At 40.9% G+C, this 19,913-nt stretch overlaps 1 protein-coding gene across 1 annotated transcript in view; it reads right to left on the bottom strand.

The window, feature by feature from the left end:
- Nucleotides 1-1,487: 1,487 nt before the first annotated feature.
- Nucleotides 1,488-19,913, bottom strand: part of MDFIC2 (MyoD family inhibitor domain containing 2) — a 42,320-nt gene continuing 23,894 nt past the window's right edge. Inside the window, exons 3-5 of the mRNA XM_079317209.1 lie at nucleotides 10,445-10,513; nucleotides 5,310-5,531; nucleotides 1,488-1,793 (exon numbers count right to left, since the gene is read on the bottom strand). Coding sequence (XP_079173335.1) covers nucleotides 1,534-1,793; nucleotides 5,310-5,531; nucleotides 10,445-10,513 — 551 coding nt within the window. The 3' untranslated portion in view covers nucleotides 1,488-1,533. The remainder of the gene's footprint in view (nucleotides 1,794-5,309; nucleotides 5,532-10,444; nucleotides 10,514-19,913) is intronic.

The following is a 19,913-nucleotide window of genomic DNA, read 5'->3' on the forward strand; positions in this document are numbered from 1 at the left end:
ATGTTCCTTTAGGTGACTACAGCTCTCCGAGTGACAATGTGAGATAAGCAAATCTCTATTCCCCACCAATGTCCTGGTAGGAGCAGGGAAATGAGGGATTCTGGGCTGCTCCCTGCATTGCTGAGGTTTGTTTTCTTCTGGTCACTAGGCTTTGTAAGACACCTGGAAAAAAGTTGTTAGTGGTTCTACTTCTTGCTTTCTGATTTTTTTAAAACATGAGTTTTCCAGAAGTGGGGCAAGGAAAGCAAATATGCATTATTTTTTTCCCCCCATTAAATATTTGTGCACCAGGATTATTCTGGTTCATAAACAAGTGGCTTCAATGATTTTAATAGTCCAGTATCTTGCCCAGGATCCTTGTTTGGGATTCCACAGGCACTTCTGCACTGAGATCAGTGGGGTTTTAGAAGAAATTCTAGAGCTTATTCAAAGCAAACACTGAATATAAATACATAATGTGAGAAAACAACTCTGTATTTTCCTCTTGCTTAATACCTGTGTTCTGCACCCTCAGGCAGCTGAATTTACATGCTTTTGTTGTCATATGTGTAATGTGCAACATGTATTTCCTTTTTATTAATCAGACCTGCCATCAGAAAAGAGATAGAAGGAGTTTGAAAGCACAGCCAAGATAGATACTGTCATTTTGTAATCTTTTGTGCACAGGTGGAGATGCCTGTTTGCACTAGAATAGGTGGCAACGTTCTGTTTCTTGCAGAAGTCTTACCAATGAAAATCAAGCAAAGGAGTTGCTGGCTATCCACAGGGTAATTCTCCTCTGGAAGTGTGAAGTCAATTCCCATTTAGACTAATTACACTTAAGGAACCCTTTCCTATAACTGATGAACAATAGGCATAACCTGTTATTACATAACCATGGGCCAGGCACATTAATACACTGTCGAATTGCACTATCCTATGAAAATGCTTCCTCCACAAAATTCACTGGAGATTTTTAGTGACATTTGCTGTAATTACCAGTAGCATGGTTCCTAATTCATTGAAATTTTTTCTATCTATACTGGGCATATAAGAGTGTTTTAAGAGATTGAATAAATAAATTTTTAATTATAAAATGATGCTATATCATAAATTATTTATAATAACCAACAATACATGTTTAGGTATGAATCCATTAGGAAGATGAACTAATATATATATCAATCCTAAAATAATGTCCTAATTTGTTCTGTGTTTATGAATGGGGAAATCAGTGCTTAAAGCAATTAAGGGTTTATAAAAGCTTGGACTGACAGTGGGTAAAGCAGTGAGCACACTTGGCACTTAGGAATTCTGTTGTCATCTATGGCAGAGAAGCCCCTTTTTTGTCCTTTATTGGTTTCAGCAATTTGTGATATCATGCCACCAGACTGGTACAGATAGAGAGACCTCCACGGAGGGAGCAACAAGATGCACATAGTCCTCATTGGCAAAACCTCTGCTTATGATTAATATTAAAAAAAAAAAAAACCACAACAAATTCCTTTGTAATCTGTCAGGTAGTTTGGAGGGATTTCATCAATAATTTTCCTATTAACGATAGCAGACTTCTGAGATCTCCATGGCAAGTTCCAGGCACTCCCCAGTCTCGTGGCAGGACTCAAAGAGGCTGCAATCAATGTCACAGTCACAGTTGCAGTCGTTGTTGCCGTGGTCTTCGTCAGAGGTCTGGTAATATCTATTGGATGGACAACAGGTATCTGTCAGCCAATGTTCACAGGTATCAGGCAGCATTATAAGAAAGTCCCAAAATTGGCAGAACAAGCAGGCCAGGATAAGTGTTGCACATTCATCTAAGAGAAAGGAAAAGCAGGGAGACGTGAGAATGAGCGTGAGCTGAGATTACCCAGGTTTAGGCCAGTGTGGCTGCACAGAAAAGAGAGGGATGAGCTAAAAATACATTGATGATAGGTACTTGCATAGAGACAAGTGAAAAAGTTTATTTTTTATTTTATTTGCTTTGGAAAAACAACAACTGTATGAAGAGAATTTGAATGAAAATATTCTGTGGCAGTGAAATCCAGAAGAACGAGCCCTTTAAACCAAATTTTATCCTCTCATGCCTGGACAGCAAGGAGGCTGGAGAGGCACAAGAAGCTGGGAAGGGACCCAGCCAGGACAGCTGACCCCAGCTGGTTAGAAGGGTATTCCAGATCATATGGCATCAATATAAATTAGGAAGAAAACGAGCAGGGGTTTCTGCTCATATAACTGACTTGGTATCAGTTGGTGAGTGGTGAGCAATTGCAATGTGTATCCCTTGTTTTGTATGTTCTAATTAATTTTTTTTCTTCTTTTTCTGTCCTATTAAGCTGTATTTATCTCATCCCATGAGTTTTTTTCCTTTCAGCCTTCAGGTACCCCCATTCTGCAGTGGGGCAGTGAGTGATGGGCTGTTTGGAGCTGAGTTGGTGCCTGGAATTAAACCACGACACCAGCACAGGTGACACTGGAGTTTATTTTCATTTCCACAAGAGTCTGCACTAAAAAAGTTTAAAGACTGTCAAGGACAGGCAGGGAGAGCAGGTCTGGAGAAGAGCATTCAGAGAGGGGAGTGTGCTGGCCAAGGCTCAGCTCAGGGTCCTGCCAACTCCCCACCAAACGGGCTTCTCACCTTTTCATTCACAAATGTCAAAGGAGACAAAAGTTTGGAAAATAGATTATGTAGGATGTGTGTCTGGAGGCAGTGAATATTCCTGAAAACTTGGTCACCATGACTAAAACTCTGTGCTATGTTTGTGCCCTCCCAAAATCAACTAATTAACTCTGCACCCCTCAGCCTCCAGCATCTGGGGAGGCTGCTCAGGCACAGCAGGTGTGAGATTCCAACTGTGTGAATCCAGTTGGAGCACAAACCCAGACCTTTCCTCTTTTTTTTTTTTTTTTCCCTTCTTGTTTTTGGAAAGGAAAAATGCCTTCAACAATATGAATGTCTTTTCATTGGTTCTTTCAGGAAAGCATATGGTTATAACCACATTTCTTGCCCTAGGATGACTAACTGTGAACTCATTCAACTGCATTGGTTCTGTTGTGGCATTTTCTAGCTCACGTAACATTAAGTTCACTGCCAGGAAGTTTCCAGAATTATGCTTTTTTTTTTTTTTTTTTTTTTTAGAAAGCTTTCTTGATGAAAAACAAAATTTAAAAAAAAAAAATCATTCCAGCTTCTTTATTAAAAAGGCAGTTAAAGCAGGTAGCAAGAACAAATAGCATATGACTGAACTTCTAAGTGGCATATCATCACCAATGTTATCAATTTTAATACTTATTTAAATATGTCAAGATCTATTTAGGTTCAGACAAGCACAACTAACTTCTGAGTCAGTTCTGTCAAATAAGAATGACTAGATTTTGGTGATACTTAGTCAATTCATGCTTATATTTTTTTCTAGCTAAATGAACTGAAATAATTATAAAATTGAAACATTTAATAAGGTGACACCACTGCATTTAATTGTATGAAATTTACACTGTAGAAAATGTAATCATTTTATCCAGTAGTCCTTGGTGTAATTAAGACTATTCTTTTTAGATCTCTTATGTTTATGAAATTTCTTTCCTATACATAGATGTGAGAGACAGAATTCAAAATTATGTCTTAATTAAGGATTTGGCAATTTTTTTTCTTCCTCTCCAAAGATCCATTTTTTAATAACAGAGTTTTTTTCCCCCAAATGTGTTAACCATAATGGTGCTTATGTAATCTGTAGAGAATAGATATGATTCTTAGGGCTTCATCCAAGAAAGAGAGCACACAAAAAGCACAAGATTTTAATAATAAAGTAATGTTTCAGCACAGATTCTGTGATGTGCAGTAAAGATGCTTTTAAATTCCCATCAGAGCACACACCATGAACTGTGATAATGGATGTAACACATTTCAAAAAATCTGCATGTGTGAGGCTTTTTGGTCCTGTTTTAAGTGGGGTAATGTATATAAATAATAGATATTAGCAATTAGACATCCATTCCTATGCATTCATTTATATATTTGAAAATAAATTAGCCACAAACTGCATAAAAGAAGATGCAATCTCTTGTTTTCCCCTCTGTTTTCCCTGCTGTTTGCCAAACGACATTACTGCATTTATCTCAGTGAGAACAATGACCTCAGCTCTCATTCTCTACATTAGTAGATTAATTAGCACAAAAGAAGAATTTATAATAATTTTTCTAGCATGCCTCATCTCTAAGTTTTCCTCCTCTTGTTTGGTGGCATCTGCTCACACAGATGATGCTCTGGACAGCCCTGGTCCAAACTTGCTGAAGCCTTTCTGGGCATCCTTGGTGAGACCTGTGAGTGCTGTATTTTCTCTTGTCTGAGGACAGGGAGCAAAATAATCACAAATTTCCTCATCTATTGCTCTGCTTTCAGAGGTTCTCCAAGCAGCAGCAAACAGGATTTGGTCCCATGTATGTGGAATAAGCAGTAAGTTGTCAGAGTGGAGTGAGCTGAGTGTGCAGTGACAACCACAAATCTGTCTTCCTTTGGTTTTCTTGGCTTCTATCCAGCCCTTAACATTATTAATTAAGCACAGATTGGGGAGTTTTTTTGTTGTAAATTTCCTTCACGTTTAGCTTTTTTAAGGAGAATGAAATCTGTTATTTGCATCACATGGTACACACCTATGTGCCAGTAGTGGTTGAGATAGTCCACAAACTCAAAAACAGGGAGTGTCTTGACATGAGGACAAGTCCCCTGAATAAAATAAACACTTCAGACCCTTCCTTGAAATTAAGTGTATTCCAACAGATGCATCAGACATCCCTTTTGTAAGGATCTGTGACACAATGGAGATGTTAATGATTCCTGGAGAACAGGGCACTTTATTGAGTTGATCTGTATTTAGAAATGCTTAATTTAGGAGTTGTTAAATGATATGCACGACAGATCCCAGCTCCATTGGATTTAACACGCTAATCCATTATTGCAAAAGGCACTCAAAAGAAACTTCAAAAATACTTCACAGAGCCTTTTTTTAACATCCACTGGAATAACCAGGAATAGATTTATCTGATACTGACACTGGTGCCTCTGTGCAAACACTCATTACTGAAGTACAAATGCTCTGTGGCACAATAGGCTCTAAGCTCCTCTTCTATGACTTTAGTATCACTGACAATTTAAGATCATCTTCTAGAAATTCTCATCTATCACACAAATGTCTGCAGGGCAACTTAACATTGCTTTTGGCAATGTTCTTGAACCTCCTGTTCAACATTTAATTTCGAGTTGGTTATACATAGTTCTTTTGCAGTGGGCATTATTTAGGAACCAGCTCAAATGTGATCTGTTTTATAAAACATACCATCACTGTCTCTCTGATGTACTGATGCATCATCTTCAATGTAAGTGAATTCTCTGCATTTCTCCAGGGAAGCAATGGATGATCTGCTTGCATCTGACAATTTCTTCTCATTTTTGGTGCCCTTTGATGAAGCGTCTGTGATGCTGAATTCTGCGACAGAACTCATAACAATACCTTTCATAGGCTTTTCATCTGTGTGTTTTTCATTTGTAAGCTGGTTATCTGGTGGGATTAGGGAAAAAAAAAAAAAAAAAAGACTGTGATACCAAGGCAGAGATCTGAAAGAATAACATATGCAGAATTTTCAAACCTACAGTTGTTTACTTCCAAGGCCTAACCCTTCTTACCTAATGATTCCAGTCTCTTTGCAGAGGTTTATTCTTAGTAAAGGTATTTGTGTACTTGCCTTCTAAGGTTTTTTCTTAAACCCAGAGGACTTAGAGGCTAAGTAATAATTCACTTCCAGTGGGTGGGATCAGGTTTGGAAAGAAAACAGGACTATTGCCTCGGTTGACATCTCTTTCAAGCTTGATATCCTAACTTCAATTTGTGCCATAAAAGAAGGCAAAACAATTATCTCATTATTTTTTAGCTGCAACTTTGTTTCCCTAAATTAACAGCCAACAATGTGCGTGTAGGCAGTACCTGGATGCAGATGTGCCAGCTCACCGTGGCTCATAATCTTGTAGCAAAGACAGCCAGATGGTCTCTGTTTAGCATCCAGATTCCTTATTTCATAACTTCATCCCCACTTGTGTTGTTGGCCTGGAAGTCAGCTAGGAGATGGGATACTTCACATGCTGTCAGCATGCCAGAGAGGCAGCTCAAAAACCAGAGGGAGAGCTTAATTTTAAGCCCCAACTAGGGGAAAGGTTAAGACGAGTTCTGAGTTCAATTTATTCTTGAAGAACTTCTCAGGCACAGATAAACACGGGTTGATATATAGTTCCACTCACTCTCTGAAGTGATCAAGTGGCCAAAAAACAGTCATTCCCTCCATGGTGGGGATGATAAAACCTCATCAGTTCTTATCTACAGCTGATTAACTCCAGCACCTCACATCAAGCACAGCCTCACTTTTTATCTCACTTAAATCTTGTGATATGCTTGCTCTTGAGCTATATACAGAAAATAAATCTTTACAAACACCTCAGTTTTGCAAATGCTACTTTCTGAGAGGAGCAGTAAGTGCCCTAAAGTGGTTTGTCTGCACTTGGCTGCAGGGAGCCTGAAGAGAGGCCCTGCATATCTCTTGGTTTTTAGGTACCTTTGACTTCTGACACATGTTAAAGAAAAGCCAAGGAAAGGCTGACAGAGAGTGAAACCTTGATGAGACTGCAGCTGTTCCCCCAGTATCCTTGAGCTGAGAGGAGGAAATGTGGATGGGATGGATGGATGGATGGATGGATTGATTGCAGGGTAAGTGAAAAACCAGGGGAACCTTGAGGCTCAAAGAGGGGGGAAGCAAGGATTTGAGAGATAAGTGGTATCTACTTCAAGGCCACTGAAGTGGTGAGAGGTCTGGAAGATTTTCTGTGTGAGCAGAGGCTGAGGGAGAAGGCAAAGAACAGTGCTGGATGCTTTGTTCCCCTCCAGAGCCAGGTGAGGGGGAAAAGTCAGACCCCAACTCCTCCCAGCAGTACACTGATGGAAAATGAGAAGGCATTGTCAGAAGCTGCAGAAAAGGCAACTGGAACTGCCTAGGGAATTAATTCCTCCTCACAGGATGTGTAAAGTATCAGAACAGACCACAGCAAGGCTGTGGCTGTGTGAAGAACTCAGCTGGGCATGGACCCCAGCAACCTGCTCTTACTGTGGGTTTCTGACAGAGGCCAAACAAAGTGATTCTAGAATCCTTTCAGGGTTAATTTTTTTGATTTCTATAATTTCTGTCCATCTACCTACAGAATGAATGAGCAATGCATTTAAATTTCTGCTCATAGCTGGGTTTCGTGCCATTTTAGATAATTTTTTTCCTAGCAAAATATGTAGAACCAGAAAAGCTGGGTAGAGGTTAGTAGAGTAAGATCTTGGGATAAAATAAGCATAAAACCTAGGCTATAATTTTAATTTTAAATCACTACTTTAACACTGTGTGTTGGCAGAGGTATTGTCTGGATTTTTAAGTCGTAATGACAACAAAGTCTACCGTGACAGAAATGTGCATTTCCCTGTCCTGGGGAGTTTACAGTTGGCCTTGGGCAGGGAAGGAACAATGGGGTGGGGAGCAGTGGCACAGAGAGGAGTCTCAGAAACCTGTAACTGTCAGTTTTGTGAACTTTATGATGAAGGAAAGCCACAGGTGAGATGGGAAGGGCAGGAGAGGCAGTGGCTCCACTGGGTGTGACCCAGCAGGGCAAAGCACAGCAGTTCCCCTGGGGTTGTACCTTTTCACAGGAAATCAGCACCCAGGACTATGCCTGTCTGGGTTGGCCCATCTGTGATGGGTTTGTGATGGTTTTCCCCTCAGAGTAAGCAAATAGGTGTTTTGGGGTTTTCTTCCCCTTCTCTGACTTCTTGGCCAGCCTCATCAGTCCAGAATGTGAAAACTCATGTGTTGTGGATGTCCTTACTTGTACAGTCATGGCTGTTTTTCAGTGTTTATAAATCAATGACATTCCATGAGTTTGCCTGCACTTTCATTCAATAACAAACCATCTCCAGGAAAAGTTGTGCTAAGCAAGAGCTCAGGAGGAAGCAATGTCCTTTCTTATTCATTGGATTTATTGGATAACAATTGTTTTGTAAGTCCAAAAGACACAAGCCCTACCTGTTATTCAGGTGCCAATATTACAAATGGGTCCTCTTTGTTCACATTGAGAGCTACACCCAGGCTGAGCCTTTGGATACACACAGGTCAGATCAAAAGGCTTAGGTAAGAATAACTATTATTTTCCACTTTCAAAATCTGCCCAAAAAATCTAAACTAGATATGTTTTAATTCATGATATATCTGTCGAGTTCCCCAATTCTGCAACAATACAATGGCCCACTGAATGCATTTAAGCATTCAAGAAGCAAGACTGAAAAAAAATCTGACAGAAGTAATCAGCAAATGCCAGACTAAAATTTACTGTATCCACCGACTTCTACTATTCATACTTTGAGTCAATTTTTATTCTTGAAGTGCTGTTGAAGAGAAATCAAAACCAGAAATAGAAAGGCATAGACATAACCTGAATTTTTCAATACAGCACCATCAAACAAAAGGGTAACAAAAGCTGTCACTCAGGGACTCTTCTGTTTGTTAAAGCATACTACATCTTGGAAAATACAGTACATTTTAGTGTCAGACTCTTAGTTTGAAAAGCTCCCTTTCAGTAATGTTATACTTGTCTTGTACAGCTAGATCAAGTCTTCATGCAATCACTGTAACAAGCAACTTGCTATGACAAGTGAGATCCTTGCTTCCAGAAAACACTGCAGGAGAGGCTAAAGCAGTGTACAATTATAGGTCTCCATTTCATTTTTATGCAATTACCTTCAGTTCAGCTGTGGGTCCATCTACATTATGTCTTTTATCAATTTAATGTTTGCACAAACTGTCTGAAGAAATAAAGATTGTGCTAGACCAGCAGAAAAAAAAAAAAAAGGTGGTTAGCACTTTTTTTTCCCCCCTCCTCTATTATAGTTAGTAGCTGGATGGAACAGTAGTAGGTTGAGAGTTTGGAGCAAATAGATGTAGCCAAATAGGCTTTAAAAACATATTACATACCACTGATACTATTTATGATTACTGTTAAATGAGAATATAAAAAACTCCCTAAATTACAATTAGAGATGGGAAGAGGGTCAAACTTTGCTACTCTCTTTTAAGAGCCTGTGCTCAGCTTCAGATGTCCACATATGTCTGAGTTTTTAACATATAGAAATCAACAACTGAAGTGAACTTAAAGGGAAAAATAAGTGTATCATGATGAAGACATCTCAGATTATTCAGTGTTAGACTGTTAGGCAGAGGCTGCTAAAGGTACACCCCCACAATGTGCCATTTTTAAATAGTATGAAGTAGCAACTTTCTTCCTCGCATGGGGAAGCTGGGACTTGTTTGGCTGTTGCAGTAGAAGACTGGGATCATTCACCCATGTTTGTATTAGTCTCAATACTCACATGGGATTTCTTTTTTCTTTTTCTTTTTGGATTTGGGCGATTCAGATGGCTGACTACAGTGTCAAAATTCATGAAAGCACAAAGTAAATCACTTATTTTCCACTGATACCAGTCCCAGATCCCTCTGGTTAATGGGGAGGAGCAGTGATACCAAGACTGGCATTTGCAGTATGTCCCCTGACCTCTATTTCTCTTGTGGCTTTAGGCACAAACCAGCATCTTGCAGTCCTGGAGGAGTCTTCAGTTTCCCTGCATGCTTCTGAAATTAGATTTAGTATAGAGGCATAGGAGGATTCCAAGTCTATTTTTTGTAAGGAACAGAGGGTTTAAGAGGTGCTCTGTTCTGCTGAACAGAGACTGCAGCAATGCAGGTGATCCTAAGCAGCTCTTGGAGAAACTGTTTAGGAGGGGAGAGAAGGAGAATTGATTTCTGACCCTCCTAGGGCTCATCCACATCTTACAAGGCAAGGACCAGGGAGCCTGTGGCTCTACTCAGTGCTGGCATTTGTTCCAAATCCATCCCTTTGCCTCATGCTCCTGTAACAAGGATTCCTAAGGGTTAATGCTAAACTGTGTGGAAAACTGTAGCAATTTAGGACCTGTAAGTTTTAAATTTCCCCCTGAGGCATGTTGGTGTATCAGTGCAGCCAAAGCACCAAGGGAATGCCCAGCTGATCTCCCTGCCATTCCTTATCCCCTGCCCTGCTGTCGCTACCTGTCTGTTCAATGTATCACATGCTCATCACTGCAAGAGCTGTGTGCCATGTCCATTCAGTCCTGTTTGACACAGGCAGAGCTACATCAGACCTGATGGATGAAAACTTGTACAAAACAAGGCTTGATCTGAACTCGCTTGGTTTGAAAGGACTTATAGAACGACAAAACCCAAACCTCAGGGCTTGACAGCAGTGCTTCACAACCAAAAAACAAAAACCAAAAAACAAAACACTTTTTCTTGATTATTTAAGGGATATAATGGTCTGCCAGGGAGGGAGTGTCTCTGCATGCATGGGGCAGGAGCTTACCTGGATGGTCCTCACTGCTCGGTGTCACCCCAGGGAGGGCCAGTAGAGGCAGGGAGCTGGTGCGACGGTCTTGGTGGAGAGAAGAAAACAAAATTGAAGAGGGATAAGTGTCAAATAAATTTTGTTTGGCACAGCTATCACCCTCAGCCACTTAGTGACAGTCATTGACTTAGGAGTTGCTGCTCAGAGGTCAAACAGAAGCTTACTTGCAGAGGGAGGTTACATGGTATGATGCACTGTTTGTGTTCCCCTCTGTCTTGTTTCAGGAAAGGAAGCAAAAGATAAAACAAACTGCCAAGAGAGAAAGTTTCACCCAAGAAGAGGTGAAGAGGATCACCAGCAACCACAGAAATTCAGGTAGGTACAGAAAATTTGAGAGCTGGGAGGTCTGAGATGAGATGTGGGGCATCATCCATGCCCAAACACCGCAGAAACCTTAGATGAGGATCCCAAATCATCAGCAATGAAGGAGAGGGGACATTTAAGCCCAAACTCCAACCTTCATGTCTTTGCAGTCTTGGTGGACAAGATACCCAATGTTCTTGTGGTGGCAAGCCCACACGGAGCAACACTGAGCTCCTCCAGCTCAGATGTGCCTGCCAGGCTGTTCCATGCCTAAGGCTGGGCAGCTTAAACCTTCTTTCCTTCTCTCTCCAAGTATCAGGGAGGCAAAGAGGGGGTGTGGGGCTATCCCAGCAGTGAGGGCAGCAGATGGAGCAAGCCCATGGGAGCTGCTGTGGTCCAGATGGGAGAATCCAAAGGGAGGGAGAGCGCCGTGGCCCTTCAGAAGGGAGCTGCTCTAGACCAACACATCACGGGGCTTTTAGGGATTCGTGCCCATTGCATTCTGCTGAGCTCAGGCAGAAGGATGCTGGGGATTTGGAGACTGTTTATTTTTGTCATAAGGAAACAGGAAATAGTACACAAGGCTATAAATATATCCCGGGCTTCAGATGACATCATGAACTCGTGCAAGTGTTTCACTGCTGATTTACGATGATGGACTGGTAATTCACGGGAGCTTTGGGTTTGCTTTATTTTGCTGTTGCAGTAACAAAGCTAATGGTGCAATCCCGGGAGGGGGTATTTTATCAATAGTGAATTTTTGACCTCATTGCATACGTTTTAACTTCATGAATTAGTGACCTAGCTAACTGTAAAGCCTTCTATAGGCTTATTGTAAATCTATCACAGGACTGGCAAAAACTTTTGGCCCAGATCCTAAGCTCTGACAGGCATGTGTTGATGGACTGCATAGCAAGCACTTCCACTAATATTTCTCACTAATTATACCATATATTAAGAAAAAATGAATGAAGCCAATGTTTATATGCCGCTTTAACTGCTTTTCATATAAGAAAGCAACACAATCCCTAATAAATTTTCACCTTCAACATTTCTATTCATTATAATTTTTACCGTGATGAATGAAGTTAGAACCGGAGAGGGAGGGGGTTCATCTTGAAATCTGTTCAGTGAATGACTGCATTTACTTCCCTTCCCCAACTTGTGTCGAGGAAGGAGGGAACAGATGGACACAGGAAGAAGAGGGAGGCGAGTGCGGAACGAAGGAGATGGGTGAGGAACAGATGGAGTCAGGAGAAAGTGAAGAGGAGAGTCAGCAAGGATGGTAGAAAAGTTTTCCACTTGACCTTGAGTTGAAATGAAGATCTGCATGCAGCATGGGCAGGTAGATTTTTGGGATGCATCCTTTTTTTTCTCCATGGCACTTAAGCTCTGAGGTCTTGTGGCCATTCCAGGAGACCTGCAGAGCCAAGACCTGGATTTTCCCTAGGGGTCACCTGCTGCAGAAGGGCACCTGCACTGTGGTCAAGTAATGGCAGAACAAAAATAGGTTGGGATGTTGTAATTCTCTCAGGCATCCCAGCCAAGCCAGAACTTGGAGTTTATAATTTTGAAGTAGTATACTACACCCAGTTTGTTAGGATCCAATGGCCAAAATAATCAGGGTAATTTATGATTTTACCTGCTTAAAGCAAGACATTCGAGATGGCCTGGTTTTCAGAATGTGCTGAGCATCTGCGTTTTGATGTGTATTGAATTATATATCCCAAATCACTAGTAAGTCCTGGAAAATCTTGATTGTATTCTTAATTCTGTTAAATTGCCTGCATATACTCCACTGGTTCTGGCTTTGCTAGCTAAAGAATGGAAGAGGTGAAAGCTAAATATTGGCCATGTGTGTCATTCCCTTTGAAGAAAATGGGAGCCATGTGCACTCACCTAACAGCAATGTTTGGCCCCAACTATGATTTCACAGCTGGGCCCTAACTTTAGGAATGCCAAAGCACTAAATGACTCAATTGGAGTAATCTGATCAATGTTGTATTTTCACTGTGGATTTAAATTGCTCACACAGCAAGAGCAGAGTTGGTTTTCTTCTCTCTCAAAATCACTTTTCTCTGCAGATTTGATAGCATAAATATGAAGTATTGCTCTCATCACACAAATAAGTGAAATGGCAGAAAACGTATGTCAAATAAAATGCACAACATTACGTCCTTTTTACTTTTTGGAGGCTGTTTAAGAAAATGGCTCCATTAATTTTGACTGAATAAAAGGTTCCTTTAAGGGATTTCAATAGGTGACATGAAAAATGTTAATACGAATGATCAAGACAATGGAGGTTAAAACTGTTTTGAAAATATGTTTCTTTTATAGATCTCGGCTGTTGGAAGAGTTACAGAATAAATATACGGTAGTGCTGACATTCAGTGCTGTTTCATCTTAGCAAAGAGTTTTTAATAAAGAAAATTCTTTTCAAGGAATGCTTTCTGCAGCTAGTCTTCAAAAAGAGGGTTTTTTTCCCCCCTCCCAGTTTAATAAAATTAAAGTAATTTATGTCATATTGATATGTCGATATGTTTTTCAATAAACTTTTTCACAGAGGTTTTTTTTAAAAAATTCTCTTCACTTTAAAAATTATAATTATATGTCTTCCTCCCACTTTGAAAATGGCACAAGGTGCTCATTTGCAGAGCTCTACTGTTCAAATCTTCACTGAGAATAGAAATGTCATGACTCAGTTAACAATGCTTTATTATTCACATTGATCTTTTTTTATAGTGTTCTTTATCTCAAAAACATTGTAAATCAGATATCTTCCTCCCACTCTTTTGTTCATTTGCAAATTTTTATTATTCTAGTTTAAAAAAGCAATGGAGTGTCAAGAGTCAGTGTATATTGTTTATGTTCTTTTTTGCTTTAAAATTACTTTTAACTATAAAAAGTAAGATGTATAGCAGAAAAAAAAAAAAGGGCTGGATTTAAGGATGCTTAAAAAAGAATTGAAAGGATCAGTGTGAATTTTATGCTGTTCTCTTACACCTTGGAGTTGTAACGACTTTGCAAGAAGAGGGATCGAGCAATTTATGAAAAGGTTTTTATGGGCTAAGTCCAAAGTCCCTGTTGCATCAGACATCATCATCTGTGTCGAAGGCTGGACATAATTCATGCTCTTAATGACCACAATAGCAAAATCCACAGTGTGTTCACTGCCTGCTTTGCAGGGCCTGCCCAGAGCCCTTCTTGTCCATCTCTCCTTGTCACAGCCTGAGATAAATCATTCAAATTTTCACAGGAAACTCACAGCTCTGGTATCAAATGTTAACTGCAGCAGAGACAAACATCTGCTGGTCAACAGGCAAGGCAATCCCTGAAACCCATGGGCTGGGCGTGGGCTACAGTTGTGCTCCCTTCAGGAGAGCTTATCAGAGCCCTCAGGACTTATTTGTTTGCCTCTCCAAAATTCCCCTTCAGCCACTGTTTTTTTCCCTATCATGTTTTTCTTTATGTCCATATTTCTCTCCTGGTGGTTGTGACTTTTTGAAATGGCATCCATGAGATAAATCTATTACAAGAATTGGGGTTAGTCCAGGCAACAGAAGGATCTCATGGCATTTCACATGCTTCTTGCTGTTAGGTAATTTTTTTTATCTTCTCCTTGGTTTGAATTTCATGATCAGAGCATCCTGGTACCCTGTTGTTATTTCAGCATGTTTTGGAAGAGATCATCCTCTCTGGGAGTCACTGAGATGGAGTGGCTGTACCTGTAGTTGTATTTAAGCCCCAGACTGGACTTTTTTTGTCTTATAGAATTATAGAGTGGTTTGGGTTGGAAGGGACTGAAAGATCATCTAGTTCCAACCACCCACCATGGGCAGGGAGACTTTCCACTAGACCAGGTTGCTCCAGGACCTGTGGAACCTGGCCTTGAACACTCCAGGGATGGAGAGGACATTGTAGGTGTGTAGTGCCCCTCTTATACGAAACAGACCTAAGAACTTTTGTAAATGAAGATAAAGTCTGCTTTCCATATTACTTTGTTTCTTCCTTTTGGTTAAAACTGCTGATATTTGCTAAAAGGAATAATCAAAAAACTCAGAACAAGTAAGTCACAAACTGAACCTGAACTGATAATACACAGCCCTTCCAAGTGGAGAGATTAGTAATATTTGCTTCTATTACTGTCAGTAGGTAACCCCAGTCAATGGTTCAACCTACAATGAGGTTAAGGTTGTCTGCCAATATGATAAAGTTTCAGAAACAAAATCCTAACCTGAGCTGAGTACCCAGAAGTGGACAGGGCTTTATTTAATATGCTGGCACAGTAACTAAAGGTAGGTCACACCCATGGATATCCTTGTGTAATTGCTCACTCTTTAGCTGGGGAAATTTATAGGTAATATAAAACAGAAAATGCTGGATTTATTACAAAAGAATTTTTTCCATGTAAAACTCTATGTCATTAAATTTGGAAAGCACTTAAAATTCTCAGTTTTATTTTTGGTAAGCACTATGTATTGAAAAGTGAAAATATCAGAGGGATCTCTAGGCAGAATCTGTGAACTTTCCAATGAAAAGACAGCACAGTGTCTTCCTTTCATGTCCCAAGGTCCTTGACAACTGTGCTGCTTTCTGAATGAGACTGAAGTTATGTGCCAAGAGTTTATTCCCAAAGCAGGCATTACACACAGTTATGGTCACAAAGATATCCTTGCACAGCATTAATGCCAGAGCAGCTCCAAGACTGTCAGCATTTTCGTTTGGTGGGGGGAAACACCAACAAACCCACATATATTAACACCATCAAACCCATATATATTCTTAAAATAAATCCAAACATTTTAAACACTGTGAAATAGAGCTGCAAATCACAGCATTTCTCACAGATAGTCCTTAGAGCTCTACTGGTGGTAAATTGACACATGATAATATAAGACTACAACCCTTCGTGTCTTCTAACAAGGTATAAAAGCTTTTCTTTGATTTGAACCCAATGGTGAGTGGCAATCTGTGAGAGTCTTATGTCGTCTATGAGACTTTCCTAGCAAACACTTCCATTTGTTTCTCTCTTGCCTGCATGCCATGCTGGAACACAACTGGGAGCTGGGCTTGCACTCTGTAATAAACATTATTAATCTTATTGCCATCTGAGCACCTCCCCAGGTGTTGCAGAACAGGCTGTGCTGGACCATGCTGGAAAACTACTTATTTATCTTCACTAGGGCTTGATCCTGCATCACCAGATGTCAAAGAAAACAATTCCAGGAGCTCAGATCAGGTTCCAATATAGTGGCCTTCTCTGGATTTCTTCACTCTTTTCCTCAGAAAAAGCCACAGACAAAGCAATCAGCAATACCTGAAGCAGATGTACCATGCTGTGCATCTTTTCACAAACCCTTTTTCCCCCTGCACCAAAGATGCAGAACATCTATTCTGGGGGCAGACAGATGACATCCACTGTTCCTTATGTATGTAATAATACTCTTAAAACGGCTCTGGCAAAGGCAAACATGGTAAGTGTTCTGCTCACAGCATTAGACACACTTCTCTCACTGTGCAGTGGAAGAATGTGTTTAAACTCGCAGTCTATCACTATTCCTGGATAGTGTAGGAGAGTCAGGAACACTCAAGATGTCTTTTCCTGTGTATATTAACTTGTTCTGAAGAAAATAGTGTTCTTAGAAAACAGGAATCTTATGGCACAAGAAAGTTTCCTTCGTGATTGTGCTACAAAGGTTTCTGAACAGCTGCTTGTTCCTTTGGGTGCATGAAATATGAGGTTCAGCCTGCTCAGAAGTGCAAACATGTAATTTCTTCTCACTGTGGCACCTTCACTGTGGTCATTTCCACCTGGCTTTGTGATGCTGGCAAGTGCAGTAGCAGCACAATGTCTCCATTGTGTGAGCTCTTGGAGCAGAGCTCTGGAGCTCCACAGCCCCAGGGAAATGCCAGTCTCCCCAAAGCTGTCTGTTTGTCCTGCTTCACCAGGAGCAGCATTCACAAGGAGTTTTGTCAGTCTGATGTGGGCAGTGAGCACCAGAGTTTCAGGTGTTGCTGTAGCACAGCTGCCACCTGTCTGTGCACCATGCACAAGGGTTGAAGGGTTTTTGGGCAACCTTCAGCAGGCTGGGCTTGCCAAGGCCACAGGAGTGGCACTTCTTGTCCATCCCCCTCGGGGCTGCACAGGGACAGATGAGACCCCAATACCCTCCTCAACACAACCTGAAATCACAACCATCACTGAGGTTTTGCACAGGCTCAGGTGTACAACCCCTTCCAAGTGAGGAGGACACAGCCCAGGGCCTGAGAGGAAGAAGTAGGTGTCAAAGAAATGGAAGAAGTGTCACCATTTTAACACAGATTAGGCAAAATCTAACCCCCATTAATCCTTCAGAGCAGGGCCACTGGTTTGTTCTTTTTTTCAGTCTGTTCTGTATTCAAAGCAAGCACAGTTTTTTTCTGTCGCTATACTGCTATTGTTAACAACTATAAATGTATTAAAAACACAGGGGCATTTTAGTATGTGTATTGTGCATAAGAAATATTGTTACATGACAAGCTCCAATTGGCAAGTGAAAAGAGGTTTTATTGAAGGAAATAGCAGTAGCAAACAGTGAACTATGCAGAATAATGGTAATTGTTCCTTTAACATTGGCAGCGCGCGTTCACTTAATATGACTGCTCCTCTGTCTCTGCCTCATCCAGACCCAGAGGACCTGTTAGACAAGCAGGCAGCCACCTCTCTCTGGGATCAAGCTGTCAATGCAAACTTGCTTTCTTTCTATTTCTCCGAGCTAAGCTATACCCCCAGAGCTCCCCAAGCTTTTCCTGAGTGAAAGCTTTAAAAAAGCTCCATTCTAAATTACATCACACGAGCTGTTCTCTTCAGACTGACAGAACAAAAGCAGGACTGGGGAGGGGGGAGATGCCAAAAGTACCATCTGAATGACTTGAGTTGCACAGGATGATTTATCTCCTCGTGATTTATCAGAGCAGGTGAACATCTTGACCTTGTCTACCAAAGCCTCATCAGTGTCCTCTAAGTAGCAGAGGAAGTTTGCATCGTGTGTGTTTCCATCACAAATAGAATCATAGAATGATTTGGGTTGGAGGGGACCTATCAAACTATTCCAACTCTCTGCCATGCAGGGACTAACCAGACAAGGTTTCTCAGAGCTCCATCCAGCCTAGTCTTGAACATTTCCAGGGATGGGGTATCCACAACTTCTCTGGGTAACCAGAGTCAGGATCTTGCTGTCTTCACAGTAAAATATTTCCTCCTAATATCAAGTCTAAACCTACTCTTCTTCAGATTTAAGCCATTTCCCCATTCTATCACTTCATGCCTTTGTCAAAAGCCCCCTCCCAGCTCTCTGTAGGCCCTCATGAGATACTGACTCCATTGGGTGTAGGCGTTTTGATTGCAGCAAAACGGGTGCCCATTCCCAACGGGGCCACGGTGCTTTCTAAAATTTTGGGATGATGTGGTTTCTAACCCAACCAGCTCATTGCTATTGGAAGAACACAGCCTGTGGGTGCTGCTCAGCCTGGTGTAGTCATCCTTTAATCAGCAACACCCCAATTCATGGTCATGGTGAGCACTGCTGAGGGCCACTGTCAAAATCTGAAAGGTCTCTTGGGTTGGCTCCAGCTGGGATGCTCCAAATGCCATTTTCAGAAGCAATTGGAGCAGGAAAGCATTACCCACTTCTGGAGTGGCTGGGTAGAAAGCAGATAAATTGGCATATCTCCCCATTGTAAAGGCTTTCAGGTGGTGTTCATTGGTATGAGAAACCTCAGTTAGGAAAACACCCTCAGCTGGGAGGGGAGAGAGCCACAAGCTTTGCTTCTCCTTTGGTAGATAAATAGAGGAAAGGAGGCAAGCACCACCATGGCAGTTCTCCAGGTAATGTGCACAAGTAGTAGCCCTGGAAAGGAGGCAGCTTAAGGGTTGCCTGATACCAAAGTAATCCCCTTAGATCCTGCAAATGGGAATAAGCAGCCTTTTTGTGGCTACTAAGCTGTTCCTTTTGGGGTTCTTACTCAATTTTCATAAGAATATGGTTCTGAGTTTAAGAGCTTGTTCTCATGCTCTAGAGCTTTTAGGCTTAGCCCCCTGCACAGCACTTTTGTGCTTGTTCTGCTGTTTTGAGTAAACTTCAAAATGTTTCTTTAACATCATTAATGCAAAAATAATCTCAATTTAAAGATGTTCTGAAGGCTAAAACAGATGAAAAATATTAAGGAAAAAGTGTTGCTTCCATCCCCCCAATAAAATTATACTTATTGAGCTAATTTTTTTTATGGAAGGTTCTACTGAAATGTTGTGATGCCATGCCCTATCTGCTGTAGGGAGAAGGAACTGAGGTGAAGGGTTTACCTGAGCTTCTAAAGGGCTGCCCACTTTGAGAAAATAATGGGAAAGTAAAGTGTCACTAAGCAGGAAAAGTTCCCTAGCTGATGATGTGCCTTTGTTATCCCACATGGGTATTTTGGGAACTCCTCAAAGCTGTACTGTTATCAGAGGAAAGATAAAAATCAAGTTTTGTCCCCTAATTGACATCACAAATATGTTAAAAATGGCTCCTAGTAGAAGTTGGAAGATACCTCTTCTCTTTAGTAAATGTCCTGGGGTCTCTCACTGAGATGATCTTGGAGGTATTTTCCAACCAAAGTGATTCCATAATTCTGTGTTTTCCCCAGGGAACACAGCAATTTTCATGCAGTCAACACAACTTGTTTTACCCAAAAGGGCTTGAGGATCCTGATTCACTGGTGCAGCACTGAACCCTGAGTTTCTGAGTGAGTAAAGTTTATCTTTTGCTGTCTTTTTTTAGTAATCTTTCTCCTCTGTTTGGAGGGGAAGATGTAGTTCTTATCTAAATTACTGAATACTTGTGTGGCACTGTGATCCTGATGGATGTGGGATTTTGTGCCACACAGAGGTCACTAAAATAATGTTTTGCAGTTTCTTTGGTAAATCTTGATCTGAATACAAATTGTGCCTCAAGTTGTGCTTCTAATAGTGCTAACCAGTAGCTTGCTTTGTTATCAAATGAGGAAAATGTTATCTAAAAATAACTTTCAGCTAACAGGCAGGGTGCTGTGGTCCTATTCCGAGACTCAATTCCAGCATAGCTGGACAGCAGTGAAGCTTCTTGTG

This window comes from Erithacus rubecula, assembly GCF_903797595.1.
Source record: "Erithacus rubecula genome assembly, chromosome: 13".
NCBI lineage: Eukaryota > Metazoa > Chordata > Aves > Passeriformes > Muscicapidae > Erithacus > Erithacus rubecula.